The following is a 23,461-nucleotide window of genomic DNA, read 5'->3' on the forward strand; positions in this document are numbered from 1 at the left end:
TGAAGACTGAGTTTGGTAAGGGCCCTCAGGTGGCCCTTTATCATACATTTAGGAGAGCTGTCACTCCAATATTTGGGAGGTACCTCCTTCATGCCAAATAGTTAGGAAAATAGTGGAATACAAATATCCATTCTCTTTACAATGCCATTTCAAACATGCCCATTTTGGATTTCACCCTCCACCAACACCATGTCCACCGTCATGTCATTATGCGGCCCTCGCTTACAATTTGCAAAATGCCAGCAGGTGCCATGAAACCTAGGCTTGGTAAGGGCCCTTAGGTGGCCCTGTATCACACATTTGGGAGAGCTCTCACTCCTTCGTTTGGGAGGTCCCTCCCTCCTGCCAAATAGTTAGCAAGATAGTGGAATACATACACTCACCGGCCACTTTATTAGGTACACCATGCTAGTAACGGGTTGGACCCCCTTTTGCCTTCAGAACTGCCTCAATTCTTCGTGGCATAGATTCAACAAGGTGCTGGAAGCATTCCTCAGAGATTTTGGTCCATATTGACATGATGGCATCACACAGTTGCCGCAGATTTGTCGGCTGCACATCCCAAAGATGCTCCATACAAGGCAGGATGGATCCATGCTTTCATGTTGTTTACGCCAAATTCTGACCCTACCATCCGAATGTCGCAGCAGAAATCGAGACTCATCAGACCAAGCAACGTTTTTCCAATCTTCTACTGTCCAATTTCGATGAGCTTGTACAAATTGTAGCCTCAGTTTCCTGTTCTTAGCTGAAAGGAGTGGTACCCGGTGTGGTCTTCTGCTGCTGTAGCCCATCTGCCTCAAAGTTCGACGCACTGTGCGTTCAGAGATGCTCTTAGGCCTACCTTGGTTGTAACGGGTGGCGATTTGAGTCACTGTTGCCTTTCTATCAGCTCGAACCAGTCTGCCCATTCTCCTCTGACCTCTGGCATCAACAAGGCATTTCCGCCCACAGAACTGCCGCTCACTGGATTTTTTTTCTTTTTCGGACCATTCTCTGTAAACCCTAGAGATGGTTGTGCGTGAAAATCCCAGTAGATCAGCAGTTTCTGAAATACTCAGACCAGCCCTTCTGGCACCAACAACCATGCCACGTTCAAAGGCACTCAAATCACCTTTCTTCCCCATACTGATGCTCGGTTTGAACTGCAGGAGATTGTCTTGACCATGTCTACATGCCTAAATGCACTGAGTTGCCGCCATGTGATTGGCTGATAAGAAATTAAGTGTTAACAAGAAGTTGGACAGGTGTACCTAATAAAGTGGCCAGTGAGTGTATGTCTATTCCGTTTATACTGTTATTTAAAACATGCCCAGTTGAATTTTAGGCTTCGCCCGCCACCACCATCAAGTCCACTAGGTGCTGTAAAACCTGCGTTTTGTAAGCTCCACAGTTCATTTTTGCCACTGGATCCCAATGGAACCACTGTCATAGTAGGTGAAGCTGCTGTAAGGTGAACATAATGCAGAAGTTGGGGGAGCTGTTTGATCAATATCAGTAAATTGTATTCAACCAGACACCAAAAGCATTAGAATTAAATTCTGAATACAGTGTATGCAAGCGAGGGCCTGTATTGTGCTCAGTCTGTCAGGCCTGAAACCCATGCAGGTAAAAGTCTAATTTTATTTGGAAGCAGCCTCCTCAAGGGAAAGAGACAGGAGTGCCATAGACCAATCTGCACAAGCCTACACACTTCTTCTGGAAACTACCCAACCAGGCAGAAAATATATTTTGCATGGTTTTGAGCAACAATGGAGTAATTACAGGGGATATGTCCCAGAGAGTAGAGAGGTCTGTGGAGTGTATAACTCAGGTGACAGACAGTGCTACCGAGCTCAGACAAAGGCCTTAGCGTGGCAATTACCATGTTTTAATACGTGTAAGGCTGCATCCTGAATAGGTCAGTGGAGTGTATTAACCCAGTCTCTTAGACATGCTTAAAATGTGCAGAAACTGGCCAATATCCCAACACCATTTTTTTGCAAGACCCAGATTTAGAAAATGTAAGGAAAGCAACAGTTTAATAAAGAGACAGAAGTATCATTTAGGAGGCTAGAAAAGTAAGCAATGGTCTTGGTCCAGCACCATACAATATAAAGTGCTAGTGAATTGCCCTATGTAACTAACAATTTGTGAACAGACATATATGCTGAAAACGGACAACTGAATGCTGTGCTGGGACAACAAATTGGACATGGTTGCTGACTGTTGTGACTGTGCAGCTGCAGGTTGTGGACAGGAGGCAACAGTGCCTCCTTTCTGGACAGCAGAGTGGTCTTCAACCTGGTCCTCCTTCATGCCACCATCAAGAGTGCCAGGAGACATATGACCCCATTGCTGGCCACTCTGAGGAACTGTTTACGTTCCCATGTCATTTTTCAGACCTCTCAACGTGCACCATTAAAGAGGGTCATGAGGAGGTATAGTGCAGTGATGCCCAAACATTTGAGCACCTACGGCCAGGAGAAAGCCATGTTGGGGAAGGTCAATTCATGTCTGAAGAGGTGGAGGATAATCATGATGCACCGTTGCCATCAGATCAGCCTCAAATTGGAACTCAGAAGGAGGATCAAACTGAGGAATTTGAAGATTATGTGGTCGATGATGAGGCCACTGATCCAGCCTGGCACGGTGGCATGACTAGTAAGCACATTGATGGATCCGTAGCACAAACACAGACAAGAAGAGGTAGTGGAGGTAGTGGTTTGACCAGAGGGAGAACTCGGTCAACTGTACCCATGCACTCGGCTAGATAACAGGCTAAGGGTGCTTTGTTCCCCTATATGGCAGTTTTTTTCTGAAATTCCTTCAGACAAAACAACTAATTTGCATCATCTGTCAAACCAAGCTAAGAAGAAGCAAGAACACTGTCAACCTGAGCACCACCAGCTTCAAAAGCACATGACAGCCAAGCACCCCAGCAGGTGTGCGGAACACCTGGGTACATAATCTTTGTCTGATGGTGAAACTACTGCCCCTACCCCTGTGTTATGGCCTTCCCAATCTGCTGTCCATGAAGCAGGCACTGTTGCCTCCTGCCCACAACCTGCACAGACACCACTTCCAGTTTCTTGTCCCTGTGCAGCGTTCACTTGTCCCTGCCTCAGACGTTTAAAAAAACAGAAATATCCACACACCCACAGGCCAAAACGCTAAAGACCCACATTGCCTGTCTTTCCACGACCTCTTGGCGGTGGCAGCCCCATGGTATTCGATTACCAGCCGACACTATTTTTCTCTGTGTGCGGTCCCCGTGTTACATAAGCATGTGCTGGCCAACACAGTCACAGGGAAGGTCTTACTTTACCACAGATGCATGGACAAGTTCTTTTTGACAGGAATGCTACATTTCTCTTACGGCACCCTGGCTGAACCTGGTGGAGTCTGGTACAGAGTCTGAGACTGGGGCATCACACATCTTACCCACACCAAGAATAGCAGTCCCAACTTCCATCAGGACTACAGTTCCTGACTCTCCTCTTCCTCCTCCTCACCGAAACTAGCCTCCCCATCACTCCAACTGGGAGGTCTGCAGCACTGCCTTGGCAGAGGCAGCACACTCTGCTGAAGATCATCTGTTTAGGAGATAATAAAGCTCACAAAGCATGCCGAGCTGTTGAAGGGGATAAAAGAAGAGACTGACCAGTGGCTCTCCCAGCTGAACCACCATGTCAGCACACATTTCCGAAAGTCATCTCAGGCTTTCGCAGGACTAGCTTTGCTGCAGAGGCGCTTTAGGCCATGTGCACACGTAGGAAGGGTCTCTGCGGGTTCTCCCGCAGCAGATTTGATAAATCTGCAGGGCAAAACCGCTGCGGTTATCCCCGCAGATTTATTGCGGTTAGTTTTGCGGTTTCCGCTGCGGGTTTACTCCTATATTATTGATGCAGCAATATGCAGCATCAATAGTAATGTTAAAAATAATAAAAAATGGTTATACTCACCCTCTGACGTCCCGATCTCCTCGGTGCTGCCAGTCCGGTTCCAAAGATGCTGTGCGAGAAGGACCTTCGTGACATCACGGCCATGTGACCGCGGTGTCATCACAGTCATGTGACCGCGACGTCACCGCAGGTCCTGCTCGCACAGCAACCCAGCGACCGGACGGCCACGTGCAGCGCTGAGAGGTGAGTATATCATTATTTTTTATTTTTATTCTTTATTTTTTACACTAATATGGTTCCCAGGGCCTGGAGGAGAGTCTCCTCTCCTCCACCCCGGGTACCATCTGCACATTATCCGCTTACTTCTCGCATCGTGGGCACAGCCCCATGCGGGAAGTTAGCTGATCAATACATTGCTATGGGTGCAGAATCGCAGCGATTCTGCACAAAGAAGTGACATGCTGCGGGTTGTAAACCGATGCGTTTCTGCGCGGTTTTTCCTGCAGCATGTGCACTGCGGATTGCGGTTTCCATAGGGTTTACCTGTTAATGTAGATGCAATGGAAACTGCTGCGGACCCGCAGCTGCAGAAACGCTGTGGGTCCGCGGTAAAACCCGCAAAGTGTGAACATGGCCTTAATATGCCTTGTCATCGACTGATTTGTGACCTACCCACACGCTGTAATTCGACCTCTCATAATAATAAATAATAATTTTATTTATATAGCGCCAACGTTTTCCACTGTATTTTGCATTTTAAAGGGGACTTGTACAGATAATAAAAGACATTACAGAATAACAATAATCACATAAACAACAGATAACAAGAAGAATGAGGGTCCTGCTCACAAGCTTACAATCTATGAGGAAATAAGGGAGACACAAAAGATGGATGGGAACAATTGCTTTTAATGTTATGACAAGCTATAATGTAATAAATTGGGTGTTCATGTAATTCTGCATGAGCCGGTTACTAACCAGTATGTGTAAAAGTACAGACACAGAATGCTATATTAAATGCATAAAGCGTGTGAGAACATGATACAAGGATCCTGGTGATGAAGAAAATTTTGAATGGGCACCAAAGGTATAGTTAGATACATGTGTTGAGGTGGTAGGCCGTTCATACAGTATGTTGGCAAGATTTAGTGAGCAGCAGAGAGCAATGTCTGAATTCCAGCTTCTCAATGCTCATCAGAGTAACACTAAACCCCCACACATAACAACTGCCGAATGGGTGTGGATCGATGACATAGGTGAGCTTCTTCAAAACTTTGAGTACTGCACCAAGATGGTGAGCGCTGATGATGCTATTGTCAGCTTAACCATTCCACTGCTCTATCTATTAAAATGTTCACTGCAGAATCTCAAAGAGAAAGCTTTGAATGCCGAGCAGGTGGCTATGGAGCAATATTTTACAGGTGCTGAATGATACCACGCATATTCTCAAGCCACATTGAGTGGTGATGAGGAACAGATGGAGGAGGATGAAGAGGAACAGGAGTTTTTGGTCTGCGCTACAGAGGTGACTCTGAATCCCAGCTTCATGCCTCTCCAGCATGGATGGCCTGAAGAGGAGGAGAAGGCTATGTGCTGTGAGGAGGACCGGATGGTTAGTGTTCTTCCTGGTATGGACACTGAACATTAGACTCTTTGTTGTCCATCTCACATGGCAGAGTTCATGTCCAGATGCCTTTCCCAAGAGCCTTGTGTGAAACACATTTTGTTCAACATGAAATACTAACTGTGCACCTTTCTTGACCCATGGTACAAGGAGAAATTTCCTTCTCTCATTTCGGAGGCAGACATGCCATTTTCAGTGCATGCATGCCAAAGAGCAATTGTGGAAGACTTCCTAAAAATATTATCCACAGACAATGCTGCTGGCAGAGGGCTATCTGTATGTGTAACTATGACGAGGAGGGAGAAGTTGATGAAGATGGTGGAGGACTACTTAAGTGACGATTCCAGCATCCTTCCTTCTTGTTCAGTGGAAAATGCAGACAGGCTGAGTCTTCTAAAATTGAACAAAGGCTGGATTTCCTCCACCTCTCTAAGCTCTAAGGATGACAGCAACGCAATATAAATGCAGCCCACATTTTTTGTAGGAGAAGTTGTCTTAACATCCATCACTTACTATCCAAACCCATTTTGTTCCGGAAATCATCTACTCCTCCTCCTGCAACAAGTACTTAGTGGTCATGTATGTATACCCCACATGGCTAATGTTTTGTACTTTGTGAAAATTTTGCACATTTTGCAATAGTGAAACTTGTACTCCCTATCGATTGCCTTGCTGACACACTCTAACAGCGGAGTAATGGAATTGTGACATTTGATTCTCTCTGCACGGATTGCAGCAGTCGCACAACTGCTTGATAAAAATGTGCTATTTATTAAAACAGTAAAAAAATATTTTATTTAGATTGCCTTGCTGATAGACTCCAAATGCTAAGCAATAAAGATTATTGCCAGTGCTAAATTGTCACATAACATTATCTGTACCCAGATTGCGCAACTCGCACGACTGCTAGATAAAGGTAAGCTGTTTATTAAACCAATAGAAAATTAGGATTGTTTTTAAGATTGCCTTGCTGATACACTCCAACAGCAGAGTAATGACCGTTATTGCCCTTGCTAGATTGTGACGTAAGATTATCTTTACCCGGATTGCGCCAGTCACACAACTGCTAGATAAAGATATGAAATTTTTTAAACCAATATATTTTTGGGGGTATTTTTTTTACATCACCTTTTTGAGACAGGCCAACAACATACTCAGGGAAATTAATGGTAAATAGCTATGTTTCCATAGCTCAGGAGGTTTTGCATCAGTCGCACATCTAGACAAATATTAGGTATTTAAGCAACAGTTGAAGAATATTATTTAGCAATTAGATTTTAAACTGGATGTCACTGTATGCTGCCACTGAGGAATATTATTTTGCAGTAAAAAAAATTATAGGCTGCTACACAGGAATATTATGTAGTTCCAAAAAAAAGATTTTTTTATATGTTGTTACTACCTAATATTATTTCCCTCTACAAATAGCTGATGCTTATATTTTTGTAGTGGATGAAACCCTCCCTATTTCACCTTAATTCCACAGTTTGTTCCTAAGGCTAGGTTCCCATTGCGTTTTAGTGTGAGCGCTAACGGACAGCGTTGCACGGTGAAATTAACACCGTGCAACGCGTCCGTTAGCGCTCCCATTGTCGGCAATGTTAAAGCGCATTGCTAGCGCGTGTGATTTTCGGCACGCGCTAGCGAAGTGCTGTTCTTTTGTAGCGCGCCTCGGACGCTGCTTGCAGCATCCGTGGCGCGCCCGAGGTCCGTTCCCTGCTCTCGCAGATCGGGGATCTGCACTTGCGGGGACGTTTAACGCGACCCCTTAAAAGAAATTGCGTTAGTGCAAGCGCTTAGCGCTAAACGGATTGCCCTAACGCAATGGGAACCTAGCCTTATACTATCTACTATACAACATAGTGGAAAATACCAGAGATCTGCAACATGTACTTGCAATAATGAGAACACCCAGATGCCTGCCTTTCAGGCTATGTGCCCACGTTCAGAATTTTTAGCATTTTTTAGCATTTTTTTGGCGATTTTCAGCTGAAAAAACATTAAAAAAGCCTACATTGAGCATCCCATTATTTTAATGCATTCCGCAATTTTTGTGCCCATGTTGCTTTTTTTCCGCAAAAAAAAAAAAAAACATCACGGAAAAAGCGCAGCATGTTCATTAATTTTGCAGAAAATCTGTGTATTTGCCGTTGTATTATTGTGTTAGAAAGCTCCAGAAAAAAGGCAAAAAAAATGTGAGAAAACACCCACAAAACACGCAAAAACCACGATAAAAACGCAAGCGAATTTCCTGCGAAAGGAGTCCGGTTTTGTTCAGGAAAATTCTACGAACAATCCTGAATGTGGGCACGTAACCTCACTCTCTCTCCTATAAAATCTCTCCCTACTAAATCCCTACCTAACAAACAACTAATATTGACAGTCTTTAGCTCTTAATGGAGCTTTTTGGAATGAATAACGCTCACTATAAGCTCCTATCACTCTCCCTATACTCATTTCATGCTCCCTATGCTCAAACTACACTCAGCTGTTTCTGGCTGCAATGTTCAGGATGACACCAGGAGCCTTTAAATATCCTTTAGGACGCTGGAAGGCCAGCCAATCACAGTAATACCACACCAAAGATGGCACCAACATTACTGTGATTGGCAAGCCAGTGCAGCATGTTCATTGGCTGCAGATAAAGCGCCAAATATGCTGGATGGGTCACTCAAATATACCAAGGTGAATACCTAATTACTCACAAAGTAACGAATAGCTCGAATACCGTTTGATTTGTGCGAGTAATGAATAGTGCTGAATGTATTTGCTCATCACTAGTTAATATCTATAATGGCTAACTGAAAAGATGATAACAAATTGCAAGCTTTCGAGACTGCTCAAATCTCTTCAGCAGGCATAACATAACACACAATTTGAAGAATCACATATGTATACACAAGAAGGAACAGGAATTATGCAACAGATAAGACAAGTGACATGAAGCAGAACTATTAATATGGGAGATTGTCCTGTGATTGAAAGCTTACAATTTGCTACCATTTTTTCAGTTAGCCATTAACCCCTTTCTGCCATGGACAGAATAGTACATCCGATGGCAGAACCCCTGCTTTGATGTGGGCTCTGGCAGTGAGCCCGCATCAAAGCCGAGACATGTCAGCTGTTTTGATCAGCTGACATGTGCCCACAATATGCGTGGTTGGAATCGCGATCCGCCCGTGCCTATTAACTAGTTAAATGCCACTGTCAAGTTCTGATAGCGGCATTTAACTAGCGCTCCGGCCATCGGTCTGGAAATGCGTGCACCGCTAACCCCTTTCATGTGATCGGGGGTCAGCGATGCATCGGTATGACAACCAGAGGTCTTCTGAAGACTTCTATGGTTGTTGATGCCAGATTGCTGTGAGCGCCACCCTGTGGTCGGCGCTCATAGCAATGCTGTAATTCAGCTACATAGGAGCGATCTGAGCATCGCTCCTATGCAGTAGAGCCGATCAGGTTATACCAGCTTCTAGCCTACCATAAAGGCTATTGAAGCATGGCAAAAGTAAAAAAAAAAGTTTAAAAAAATATATAAAAAAATAAAAAATTATAAACGTTCAAATCACCCCCCTTTCGCCCCATTCCAAATAAAGCAATACAAAAAATCAATCCTACACATATTTGGTATCTCCACATTCAGAATTGCCCAATCTATCAATAAAAAAAGATTAACCTAATCGCTAAACAGCATAGCGAGAAAAAAATTAAAAACGCCAGCATTAAGTTTTTTGGTCGCCGCGACATTGCATTAAAATGCAATAACGGGCAATTAAAAGAATGTATCTGCACCAAAATGGTATAACTAAAAAATGTCAGCTCAGTATGCAAAAAATAAGTCCTCACACGACCCAAGATCATGAAAAATGGAGATGCTACGGGTCTCGGAAAATTGCATATTTTTCTTTTTTTGTTGGCAAAGTTTGGAATTTTTTTTACCACTTAGATAAAAAATAACCTAGACATGTTTGGTGTCTATGAACTCATAATGACCTGGAGAAATACAATGACAGGTCGGTTTTAGCATTTAGTGAACCTAGCAAAAAAGCCAAACAAAAAACAAGTGTGGGATTGCACTTTTTTTGCAATTTCTCCACACTTGGAATTTTTTCCTGTTTTCTAATATAAGATATGGTAAAACCAATGGTGTTGTTCAAAAGTACAACTCGTCCCACAAAAAATAAGCCCCACATGACCATATTGACAGAAAAATAAAAAAGTTATGGCTCTGAGAAGGAAGGGAGCAAAAAACGATAACACAAATCCGAAAAAAGCTCCCGTCAATAAGGGGTTAAAATGTATCAACCAATGTGGACTCTCAAATTTTGATGTAAGAGGGAACATTTCACTTGATGCCATTGAATACGGAGAAGGGAGAGTTTATTTATATATTTTTTTTCAATCAATTTGCAATCTATAAAATATTACCCACCTAATTCATGTGTTCTTTATTATAATGTACATATGAGAATGTCAAATGCGAGACAAACTAATCCTCTAATATGTTACCTGATAGTGGTATTCCCATAGCAACCAACATCTCCAATTCCAAGGTCATCAGCCAACAACAATAGTATGCTTGGCTTTTGGGAAGTTGCTTCATTTAATGAAAAAAAAACGAGGACCAAAAGTAGAAATGGTGAAACAGCCATCTATTTAATGCCTGTAAAATAAAAACGATGTATGGGAATTTTAAATACACAGAAAATGAAATGATTAATCTTGCAATAATGGTACCCAGCCAGCTTGACCCCAAATAAATATCAAAGAGAGCAAAAAACGGTCAACTCCTTCAGCCAACCTTGCATATACTGAACGTAGGTACACAGCTCTGGCAAAGATTAAGAGACCACTGCAAAATTTTCATTTTGTCTGATTTTTCTCTTTATAGGTATATTTTTGAGTAAAATGTAAATTGTTCTTTTATTCTATAAACTATTGTAAAACAATGGGGAGACAAAGAGCGCAATAGGGTCTTATCCACATTACGCAGATGAGAATATACACCAAATTTGCTCACCTGGTTAGGATGAGATTAGAGCATGTAGATAGCGCCTGCTGCAGATCCACAGGTCTTCACCGACCAGAGAAAATAATGTCTTCAAAGGGAGATTTGTAGTTAAAATTCTGCGCTGCCGCTAAGATGAATTTCAGGAGAGTATAGTTGATTCACAGTGGTTTTATTCAACGCGTTTCAGGGGTCTCATGCCCCCTTCATCAGGAAATACCACACAGAATATACAGGCATCACAGGTATAAATAGTTTTGCTAGGTTAAAAAAATGAGCTCCACCAGGTCAGATGACTCAGTGTCAAAGTTCAATGATAACACACAATTAACAATTCAAATGATTAGAGAGGTGTATATAATGAAAAAAATACAATGACTTCTTTTATATTTCTAGACAATAGTTCAAAATTTGCAACATTAAGGAGGAAATTTAAAAAAACAAAAAAAAAAAACACAAAACGATCTCTATTTAAATGGACAAGAACCTGTAATAAAAGGAGTTACCGTATTTTTCGGACTATAAGACGCACCGTACTATAAGACGCACCCCAAATTTGGGGTGAAAATTGCAGAAAAAAAGATTTTTTATAAGATGGGGGTCCATCTTATTGTCCGAATTTAAGATCTCTTACCTGAGGGCAGGCAGTGGCAGAGCAGGGTCACAGGAGGCATGGTGGTGGCAGAGGTGAGGTGATGCTGAGGTGTGGTGGGTGGAACGGCATGCACCTGAGCAGGGTCCCATCCTGCTTAGGTGGGCGACGCCATGGCCTGGTGTCTATGGGGAGGTTGCTGTGGCGGCGGCAGATGTGCGGTCACTTCCTCAGGTGGCGGCGGCCAGGGTCCCTTCCACATTTGAGGTGACGCCACAGCAGTAGTGAAGGAGAGCAGCAGAGCTGGGTGAGTCACGGTTTTCCTGGTGGCGGCAGGCTTACCGGCATTGTGGCGGCGACAGAGGTGAGGGGATGATGTGGCGCGGTGAGCTGTATGGCGTGAGCAGGGTCCCGTCCATATTTGAGGTGAATCCGCGGCCCGGTATTGATGGAGAGCAGCAGAGCTGGGTGAGTTAAGGATTTTTCCGGTGGCGGCGGCCATCTTGCTGAGGCCGCGGGTGCGCAGATTCACTACTCTGCATCCCAGGGCTTCAGGAAAAAGGCCGCGGGAGGCCGCGCGTGCGCAGATGGAGATCGTGGCGGCCATTTTCCTGAAACCGAGATCTCAATCTGCGAACTCAGCTTCAGGAAAATGGCCGTCGCGATCTCCATCTGCGCACGCGCGGCCTCCCGCGGTCATTTTCCAGAAGCCCTGGGACGCAGAGTAGCGAATCTGCGCACGCGCGGCCTCAGCAAGATGGCCGCCACCGGAAAATACCATAACTCACCCTGTTCTGCTGCTCTCCATCAATACCGGGCTGCGGATTCACCTCAAATGTGGACGGGACCCTGCTGAGTCATCTGACCTGGTGGAGCTCATTTTTTTAACCTAGCAAAACTATTTATACCTGTGATGCCTGTATATTCTGTGTGGTATTTCCTGATGAAGGGGGCATGAGACCCCTGAAACGCGTTGAATAAAACCACTGTAAATCAACTGTACTCTCCTGAAATTCATCTTAGCGGCAGCGCGGAATTTTAACTACAAATTTCCCTTTGAAGACATTCTATAAACTACTCAGGGCCGGCTCCAGGTTTTTGAGGGCCCCGGGCGAAAGAGTCTCAGTGGGCCCCTTTAACACATACCACGATTCATGATGCACAGATACAGCAGAGAAATATAGGCATAGTACAATGCCAGATTTCACTTCTTACATGAGTGATAGCTATTGTACATTCTACAATACCATACAGCAGAGGGGCTTTATATAAGTCAGCCCCTTATATGCCAATTATGCGAGAGCAATGCGCAAGCCTTGCATTGCATCAGTGTATATATACAGGACAGGAGGAGTGGTACTGTGCAGTGTATATATACAGGACAGGAGGAGTGGTACTGTGCAGTGTATATATACAGGACAGGAGGAGTGGTACTGTGCAGTGTATATATACAGGACAGGAGGAGTGGTACTGTGCAGTGTATATATACAGGACAGGAGTGGTACTGTGCAGTGTATATATACAGGAGGAGAGGTACTGTGCAGTGTATATATACAGGAGAGGAGGAATGGTACTGTGCGGTGTATATATACAGGACAGGAGGAGTGGTACTGTGCAGTGTATATATACAGGACAGGAGGAGTGGTACTGTGCAGTGTATATATACAGGACAGGAGGAGTGGTACTGTGCAGTGTATATATACAGGACAGGAGTGGTACTGTGCAGTGTATATATACAGGAGGAGAGGTACTGTGCAGTGTATATATACAGGAGAGGAGGAATGGTACTGTGCAGTGTATATATACAGGACAGGAGGAGTGGTACTGTGCAGTGTATATATACAGGACAGGAGGAGTGGTACTGTGCAGTGTATATATAAAGGACAGGAGGAGTGGTACTGTGCAGTGTATATATACAGGACAGGAGTGGTACTGTGCAGTGTATGTATACAGGAGGAGAGGTACTGTGCAGTGTATATATACAGGAGAGGAGGAGTGGTACTGTGCAGTGTATATATACAGGAGGAGAGGTACTGTGCAGTGTATATATACAGGACAGGAGGAGTGGTACTGTGCAGTGTATATATACAGGACAGGAGGAGTGGTATTGTGCAGTGTATATATACAGGAGGAGAGGTACTGTGCAGTGTGTATATACAGGAGGAGAGGAACTGTGCAGTGTATATATACAGGAGGAGTGGTAATGTGCAGTGTATATATACAGGAGGAGTGGTACTGTGCAGTGTATATATACAGGAGGAGTGGTACTGTGCAGGGTATATATACAGGAGGAGTGGTACTGTGCAGTGTATATATACAGGAGGAGAGGTACTGTGCAGTGTATATATACAGGACAGGAGGAGTGGTACTGTGCAATGTATATATACAGGAGGAGAGGTACTGTGCAGTGTGTATATACAGGAGGAGAGGTACTGTGCAGTGTATATATATAGGAGGAGTGGTACTGTGCAGTGTATACATACAGGAGGAGTGGTACTGTGCAGTGTATATATACAGGAGGAGTGGTACTGTGCAGCGTATATATACAGGAGGAGAGGTACTGTGCAGTGTATATATACAGGAGGAGTGGTACTGTGCAGTGTATATATACAGGAGAGGAGGAGTGGTACTGTGCAGTGTATATATACAGGACAGGGGAAGTGGAACTGTGCAGCGTGTATATACAGGAGGAGAGGTACTGCGCAGTGTATATATACAGGAGAAGTGGTACTGTGCAGTGTATATATAGAGGGGGAGTGGTACTGTGCAGTGCATATATACAGGAGGAGAGGTGCTGTGCAGTGTATATATACAGGGGAATTGGTACTGTGCAGTGTATATATACAGGAGGAGTGGTACTGTGCAGTGTATATATAGAGGGGGAGTGGTACTGTGCAGTGTATATATACAGTAGGAGTGGTACTGTGCAGTGTATATATACAGGAGGAGTGGTACTGTGCAGTGTATACATACAGGAGGAGTGGGACTGTGCAGTGTATATATACAGGAGGAGTGGTACTGTGCAGTGTATATATACAGGAGGAGTGGTACTGTGCAGTGCGTATATACAGGAGGAGAGGTACTGTGCAGTGTATATATACAAGGGGAGAAGTACTGTGCAGTGTATATGTACAGGAGGAGAGGTACTGTGCAGTGTATATATACAGGGGGAGAAGTACTGTGCAGTGAATATATACAGGGGGAGTGGTACTGTGCAGTGTATATATACAGGAAGAGAGGAACTGTGCAGTATATATGTACAGGAGAGGAGGAGTGGTACTGTGCAGTGTATATATGCAGGAGGAGTGGTATTGTGCAGTGTATATATACAGGAGGAGTGGTACTGTGCAGTGTATATATACAGGAGGAGTGGTACTGTGCAGTGTATATATACAGGAGCAGAGGTGCTGTGCAGTGTATATATACAGGAGGAGTGGTACTGTGCAGCGTATATATACAGGAAGAGCGGTACTGTGCAGTGTATATATACCGGAGGAGAGGTACTGTGCAGTGTATATATACAGCGGGAGAAGTACTGTGCAGTGTATATATACAGGAGGAGAGGTACTGTGCAGTATATATATACAGGAGGAGTGGTATTGTGCAGTGTATATATACAGGAGGAGTGGTACTGTGCAGTGTATATATACAGGGGGAGTGGTACTGTGCTTTGTATATATACAGGAGAGGAGGAGCGGTACTGTGCAGTGTATATATACAGGAGGAGAGGTACTGTGCAGTGTATATATACAGGAGGAGAGGTACTGTGCAGTGTATATATACAAGGGGAGAAGTACTGTGCAGTGTATATGTACAGGAGGAGAGGTACTGTGCAGTGTATATATACAGGGGGAGAAGTACTGTGCAGTGAATATATACAGGGGGAGTGGTACTGTGCAGTGTATATATACAGGAGGAGAGGAACTGTGCAGTATATATGTACAGGAGAGGAGGAGTGGTACTGTGCAGTGTATATATGCAGGAGGAGTGGTATTGTGCAGTGTATATATACAGGAGGAGTGGTATTGTGCAGTGTATATATACAGGAGGAGTGGTACTGTGCAGTGTATATATACAGGAGGAGTGGTACTGTGCAGTGTATATATACAGGAGCAGAGGTGCTGTGCAGTGTATATATACAGGAGGAGTTGTACTGTGCAGCGTATATATACAGGAAGAGCGGTACTGTGCAGTGTATATATACCGGAGGAGAGGTACTGTGCAGTGTATATATACAGGGGGAGAAGTACTGTGCAGTGTATATATACAGGAGGAGAGGTACTGTGCAGTATATATATATACAGGAGGAGTGGTATTGTGCAGTGTATATATACAGGAGGAGTGGTACTGTGCAGTGTATATATACAGGGGGAGTGGTACTGTGCTTTGTATATATACAGGAGAGGAGGAGCGGTACTGTGCAGTGTATATATACGGGAGGAGAGGTACTGTGCAGTGTATATATACAGGAGGAGAGGTACTGTGCAGTGTATATATACAGGGGGAGTGGTACTGTGCAGTGTATATATGCAGGAGGAGAGGTACTGTGCAGTGTATACATACAGGAGGAGTGGTACTGTGCAGTGTATATATACAGGAGGAGTGGTACTGTGCAGAGTATATATACAGGAGGAGAGGTACTGTGCAGTGTATATATACAGGAGGAGTGGTACTGTGCAGTGTATATATACAGGAGAGGAGGAGTGGTACTGTGCAGTGTATATATACAGGACAGGGGAAGTGGAACTGTGCAGCGTGTATATACAGGAGGAGAGGTACTGCGCAGTGTATATATACAGGAGAAGTGGTACTGTGCAGTGTATATATAGAGGGGGAGTGGTACTGTGCAGTGCATATATACAGGAGGAGAGGTGCTGTGCAGTGTATATATACAGGGGAATTGGTACTGTGCAGTGTATATATACAGGAGGAGTGGTACTGTGCAGTGTGTATATACAGGAGAGGAGGAGTGGTACTGTGCAGTGTATATATACAGGACAGGGGAAGTGGAACTGTGCAGCGTATATATACAGGAGGAGAGGTACTGTGCAGAGTATATATACAGGATGAGTTGTACTGTGCAGTGTATATATAGAGGGGGAGTGGTACTGTGCAGTGTATATCTACAGGAGGAGAAGTGCTGTGCAGTGTATATATGCAGGGGAATTGGTACTGTGCAGTGTATATATACAGGACAGGAGGAGTGGTACTGTGCAGTGTATATATACTGGAGGAGTGGTACTGTGCAGTGTATATATACAGGAGGAGAGGTACTGTGCAGTGTATATATACAGGAGAGGAGGAGTGGTACTGTGCAGTGTATATATACAGGAGGAGTGGTACTGTGCAGCGTTTATATACAGGAGGAGAGGTACTGTGCAGTGTATATATACAGGAGGAGAGGTACTGTGCAGTGTATATATACAGGGGGAGTGGTACTGTGCAGTGTATATATACAGGAGGAGTGGTACTGTGCAGTGTATATATACAGGGGGAGTGGTACTGTGCTTTGTATATATACAGGAGAGGAGGAGCGGTACTGTGCAGTGTATATATACAGGAGGAGAGGTACTGTGCAGTGTATATATACAGGAGGAGAGGTACTGTGCAGTGTATATATACAGGGGGAGTGGTACTGTGCAGTGTATATATGCAGGAGGAGAGGTACTGTGCAGTGTATACATACAGGAGGAGTGGTACTGTGCAGTGTATATATACAGGAGGAGTGGTACTGTGCAGCGTATATATACAGGAGGAGAGGTACTGTGCAGTGTATATATACAGGAGGAGTGGTACTGTGCAGTGTATATATACAGGAGAGGAGGAGTGGTACTGTGCAGTGTATATATACAGGACAGGGGAAGTGGAACTGTGCAGCGTGTATATACAGGAGGAGAGGTACTGCGCAGTGTATATATACAGGAGAAGTGGTACTGTGCAGTGTATATATAGAGGGGGAGTGGTACTGTGCAGTGCATATATACAGGAGGAGAGGTGCTGTGCAGTGTATATATACAGGGGAATTGGTACTGTGCAGTGTATATATACAGGAGGAGTGGTACTGTGCAGTGTGTATATACAGGAGAGGAGGAGTGGTACTGTGCAGTGTATATATACAGGACAGGGGAAGTGGAACTGTGCAGCGTATATATACAGGAGGAGAGGTACTGTGCAGAGTATATATACAGGATGAGTTGTACTGTGCAGTGTATATATAGAGGGGGAGTGGTACTGTGCAGTGTATATCTACAGGAGGAGAAGTGCTGTGCAGTGTATATATGCAGGGGAATTGGTACTGTGCAGTGTATATATACAGGACAGGAGGAGTGGTACTGTGCAGTGTATATATACAGGAGGAGAGGTACTGTGCAGTGTATATATACAGGAGAGGAGGAGTGGTACTGTGCAGTGTATATATACAGGAGGAGTGGTACTGTGCAGCGTTTATATACAGGAGGAGAGGTACTGTGCAGTGTATATATACAGGAGGAGAGGTACTGTGCAGTGTATATATACAGGGGGAGTGGTACTGTGAAGTGTATATATGCAGGAGGAGAGGTACTGTGCAGTGTATACATACAGGAGGAGTGGTACTGTGCAGTGTATATATACATGAGGAGTGGTACTGTGCAGTGTATATATACAGGTGGAGAGGTACTGTGCAGTGTATATATACAGGAGGAGTGGTACTGTGCAGTGTATATATACAGGAGAGGAGGAGTGGTACTGTGCAGTGTATATATACAGGGCAGGGGAAGTGAAACTGTGCAGCGTATATATACAGGAGGAGAGGTACTGTGCAGTGTATATATACAGGAGGAGTGGTACTGTGCAGTGTATATATAGAGGGGGAGTGGTACTGTGCAGTGCATATATACAGGAGGAGAAGTGCTGTGCAGTGTATATATACAGGGGAATGGGTACTGTGCAGTGTATATATACAGGACAGGAGGAGTGGTACTGTGCAGTATATATATACAGGAGAGGAGGAGTGGTACTGTGCAGTGTATATATACAGGAGGAGAGGTACTGTGCAGTGTATATATACAGGAGAGGAGGAGTGGTACTGTGCAGTGTATATATACAGGAGGAGTGGTACTGTGCAGTGTATATATACAGGAGGAGAGGTACTGTGCAGTGTATATATACAGGGGGAGTTCTACTGTGCAGTGTATATATGCAGGAGGAGAGGTACTGTGCAGTGTATATATACAGGAGGATGGGTAATGTGTAATGTATATATACAGGGGGAGTGGTACTGTGCAGTGTATATATACAGGAGGAGTGGTACTGTACAGTGTATATATAAAGGGGAAGTGGTACTGTGCAGTGTATATATACAGGACAGGAGGAGTGGTACTGTGCAGTGTATATATACAGGAGAGGAGGAGTGGTACTGTGCAGTGTATGTATACAGGAGAGGAGGAATGGTACTGTGCAGTGTATATATACAGGGGGAGTGGTACTGTGCAATGTATATATACAAGAGGAGAGGTGCTGTGCAATGTATATATACAGGAGGATTGGTTCTGTGCAGTGTATATATACAGGAAGAGTGGTACTGTGCAGTGTATATATACAGGAGGAGTGGTACTGTGCAGTGTATATATACAGGGGGAGTGGTACTGTGCAGGGTATATATACAGGAGGAGAGGTGCTGTGCAGTGTATATATACAGGAGGAGTGGTACTGTGCAGTGTATATATACAGGAGGAGTGGTACTGTGCAGTGTATATATACAGGAGGAGTGGTACTGTGCAGTGTATATATACAGGAGGAGTGGTACTGTGCAGTGTATATATACAGGAGGAGTGGTACTGTGCAGTATATATACAGGACAGGAGGAGTGGTACTGTGCAGTATATATACAGGACAGGAGGAGTGGTACTGTGCAGTATATATACAGGACAGGAGGAGTGGTACTGTACAGTGTATATATAGAGGACAGGAGGAGTGGTGCTGTGCAGTGTATATATATATACAGGACAGGAGGAGTGGTACTGTGCAGTGTATATATACAGGAGAGAAGGCGTGGTACTGTGCAGTGTATATATTCAGGAGGAGTGGTACTGTGCAGTGTATATATACAGGAGGAGTGGTACTGTGAAGTTTGTATATACAGGAGGAGTGGTACTGTGCAGTGTATATATATTCAGGAGGAGTGGTACTGTGCAGTGTATATATACAGGAGGAGTGGTACTGTTCAGTATATACACAGGACAGGAGGAGTGGTACTGTGCAGTGTATATATACAGGAGAGGAGGAGTGGTACTGTGCAGTGTATATATACAGGAGGAATGGTACTGTGCAGTGTATATATACAGGAGAGGAGGAGTGGTACTGTGCAGTGTATATATACAGGAGGAGTGGTACTGTGCAGTGTATATATACAGGAGAGGAGGAGTGGTACTGTGCAGTGTATATATACTGGACTGTAGGAGTGGTACTATGCAGTATATATACAGGACAGGAGGAGTGGTACTGTGCAGTGTTTATATACAGGAGGAGTGGTACTGTGCAGTGTATATATACAGGAGGAGTGGTACTGTGCAGTGTATATATACAGGAGGAGTGGTACTGTGCAGTGTATATATACAGGAGGAGTGGTACTGTGCAGTATATATACAGGACAGGAGTAGTGGTACTGTGCAGTATATATGCAGGACAGGAGGAGTGTTACTGTGCAGTGTATATATACAGGACAGGAGGAGTGGTACTGTGCAGTGTATATACGTCAGCAGACCCCAGGCCCCCAGCACCGGTATATACATCAGCAGACCCCAGAACCCCAGCATCTGTATACACATCAGCAGACCCCAGACCCCCAGCACCTGTATATACGTCAGCAGACCCCAGGCCCCCAGCACCTGTATATACGTCAGCAGACCCCCAGCACCTGGCCTGTGTGTGAATATATATATATATATATATATATATATATATATATATATATATATATATATATGCTGTATAGATGCAGTATATACATATACAGGACAGGTGCTGGGGGCCTGTGCTGGGCGGCAGCCCACCCAGACCATCAGAATACAGTGATATCACATTGATTGCACTCACTCAGGCACGCGTGTCTAGGAGCTCCTCCGAAATCTGCTAAGTTCACCAGTGCAGCCAGGGATGGGAGAGCAAAGCAGGAGAACGTGCTCTCTTTGCCCACAAACAATGTCACGCTGCTTTCTTAACCCCTCTGTGCCTGCCTGCCTGCCCTGACTGAGTCTGAGATGCTTGTGCCAGCTCCTGCTGTCCGCACCTGTAGAACCACCGTGCCCGCAGATTTAAAGGGCCGGCGGCAGGAAAAATAGCTGGCAAGCAGCGAATGTATCCCAGACAGTGTGAATGGGCCCCCCCATCTCGCCAGGGCCCTGATAACTACTGACAACATGTCTCCGAAGTTCCAAGCAATACATTTTGTATTTATTTTATTTTCTGAAAATGAGAAATGGTCAAAATAATAATAAAATGCATTGCTTACAGACCTAAAAAAAAAACAAGTTCATAATCATTTAGAAACAATAATACTAATGTTTTAACTAAGGAAGTGTTCAGAAATCAGTATTTTGTGGAATAACCATGATTATTAATCACAGCTTTCATGCGTCTTGGCATGCTTTCCACCAGTCTTTCACACTGCTTTTGGGGGACCTTATGCCACTCCTGGTACAAAAATGTAAGCAGTTCTTTTTTGTTTGATGGCTTGTGACTAGCCATCTTCCTCTTGATTACATTACAGAGGTTTTCAATGGGGTTCAGGTCTGGTGATTGGGCTGCCCATGACAGGGATTTAATGAGGTGGTCCTTCATCCACACCTTAATTGACCTAACTGTATGGCATGGCGCATTTTCCTGCTGGAAAAAAACAGTCCAGTCCTCAGAGTTGGGGAACATTTCCTGAGCGGAAGGAATCAACTGTTTTTCCAGTATAACCTTGTATGCGGCTTGATTCGTACGTCCTTCGCAAAAAACAACCTGCCCAATTCCAGCCTTGCTGAAGCATCCCCAGATCATCACCGATCCTCCACCAAATTTCACAGTGGGTACAAGACACTGTGGCTTGTATACCTCTCCATCTAACCATTAGACGACCAGGTGTTGATCTGTGGATGCTTCAGCAAGGCTGGAATTGGGCAGGTTAATCTTTGCGAAGGACCTATGAATCAAGCTGCATACAAGGTTATCCTGGAAAAACAGTTGATTCCTTCTGCTCAGACAATGTTCCCCAACTCTGAGGACTGTTTTTCCAGCAGGACAATGTGCCATGCCACACAGCTAGGTCAATCAAGGTGTGGATGAAGGACCACCACATCAAATCCCTGTAATGGCCAGCCCCAACTCCAGACCTCAGCCCCATTGAAAACCTCTGGAATGTAATCAAGAGGAAGAAGTATAATTACAAGCCATCAAACAAAGAAGAGCTGCTTAAATGATTGCACCAGGAGCGGCATAAGGTCACCCAAAACCAGTGTGAAAGACTGGTGGAAAGCATGCCAAGACGCATGAAAGCTGTGATTAACCCCTTAAGCCCCGAGGGTGGTTTGCAAGTTAATGACCGGGCCAATTTTTACAATTCTGACCACTGTCCCTTTATGAGGTTATAACTCTGGAACGCTTGAAAGGATCTTGGCGATTCTGACATTGTTTTCTCGTGACATATTGTACTTCATGATAGTGGTAAAATTTATTTGATATAACTTGCGTTTGTTTGTGAAAAAAATGGAAATTTGGCAAAAAATTTTAAAATTTCGCAATTTTCCAACTTTTAATTTTTATGCCCTTAAATCACAGAGATATGTCACGCAAAATACTCATGTCTACTTTACATCAGCACAATTTTGGAACCAAAATTTTTTTTTGTTAGGGAGTTATAAGGGTTAAAAGTTGACCAGCAATTTCTCATTTTTACAACACCATTTTTATTTAGGGACCACATCTCATTTGAAGTCATTTTGAGGGGTCTATATCATAGAAAATACCCAAGTGTGACACCATTCTAAAAACTGCACTCCTCAAGGTGCTCAAAACCACATTCAAGAAGTTTATTAACCCTTCAGGTGTTTCACAGGAATTTTTGGAATGTTTAAATAAAAATGAACATTTAACTTTTTTTCACACAAAATTTATTTCAGCTCCAATTTGTCTTATTTTACCAAGGGTAACAGGAGAAAACGGACCCCAAAAGTTGTTGAACAATTTGTCCTGAGTACGCTGATACCCCATATGTGGGGGTAAACCACTGTTTGGGTGCATGGCAGAGCTCGGAAGGAAAGGAGCGCCATTTTACTTTTCAATGCAAAATTGACTGGAATTGAGATGGGACGTCATGTTGCGTTTGGAGAGCCCCTGATGTGCGTAAACATTGAAACCCCCCACAAGTGACACCATTTTGGGAAGTAGACCCCCTAAGGAACTTATCTAGATGTGTGGTGAGCACTTTGACCCAACAAGTGCTTCACAGAAGTTTATAATGCAGAGCCGTAAAAATAAAAAATCATATTTTTTCACAAAAATGATCTTTTTGCCCCCAATTTTTTATTTTCCCAAGGGTAAGAGAAGAAATTGGACCCCAAAAGTTGTTGTGCAATTTGTCTTCAGTACGCTCATATCCCATATGTGGGGGTAAACGACTGTTTGGGCGCATGGCAGAGCTCGGAAGGGAAGGAGCGCCGTTTGACTTTTCAATGCAAAATTGACTGGAATTGAGATGGGACACCATGTCACGTTTGGAGAGCCCCTGATGTGCCTAAACATTAAAACCCCCCACAAGTGACACCATTTTGGAAAGTAGACCCCCTAAGGAACTTATCTAGATGTGTTTTGAGAGCTTTGAACCCCCAAGTGTTTCGCTACAGTTTATAACGCAGAGCCGTGAAAAATTCTTTTTTTTTTTCACAAAAATGATTTATTAGCCCCCAGTTTTGTATTTTCCCAAGGGTAACAGGAGAAATTGGACCACAAAAGTTGTTGTCCAATTTGTCCTGAGTACGCTGATACCCTGTTTGTGGGGGGAACCGCTGTTTGGGTGCATGGCAGAGCTCGGAAGGGAAGGAGCGCCATTTGGAATGCAGACTTAGATGGATTGGTCTGCAGGCATCACGTTGCATTTGCAGAGCCCCTGATGTACCCAAACAGTACAAACCCCCAAGAAGTGACCCCATATTGGAAACTAGACCTCCCAAGGAACTTATCTAGCTGTGTTGTGAGAACTTTGAACCCCCAGGTGTTTCACCACAGTTTATAACGCAGAGCCGTGAAAATAAAAATTATTATTTTTTTCACAAAAATGATTTTTTAGCCCCCAGTTTTGTATTTTCACAAGGGTAACAGGATAAATTGGACCC

General features: G+C 44.0%; 1 protein-coding gene across 2 annotated transcripts in view; it reads right to left on the bottom strand.

Annotated features, from left to right (window-relative positions):
* Window positions 1-23,461, bottom strand: part of LOC143815481 (arylsulfatase H-like) — a 76,631-nt gene that overhangs the window by 47,490 nt on the left and 5,680 nt on the right. The window contains exons 1-2 of one of the 2 annotated variants that reach the window (XM_077294708.1): window positions 10,529-10,798; window positions 10,018-10,171 (exon numbers count right to left, since the gene is read on the bottom strand). In XM_077294708.1, the coding sequence (XP_077150823.1) occupies window positions 10,018-10,160 (143 nt within the window). In that variant the 5' untranslated portion in view covers window positions 10,161-10,171; window positions 10,529-10,798. Of the gene's footprint in view, window positions 1-10,017; window positions 10,172-10,528; window positions 10,799-23,461 lie in introns of those variants that run through there. The other variant, XM_077294707.1, reaches the window with a different exon arrangement.

Source organism: Ranitomeya variabilis, chromosome 3, assembly GCF_051348905.1.
Source record: "Ranitomeya variabilis isolate aRanVar5 chromosome 3, aRanVar5.hap1, whole genome shotgun sequence".
Taxonomy (NCBI): Eukaryota; Metazoa; Chordata; class Amphibia; order Anura; family Dendrobatidae; genus Ranitomeya; species Ranitomeya variabilis.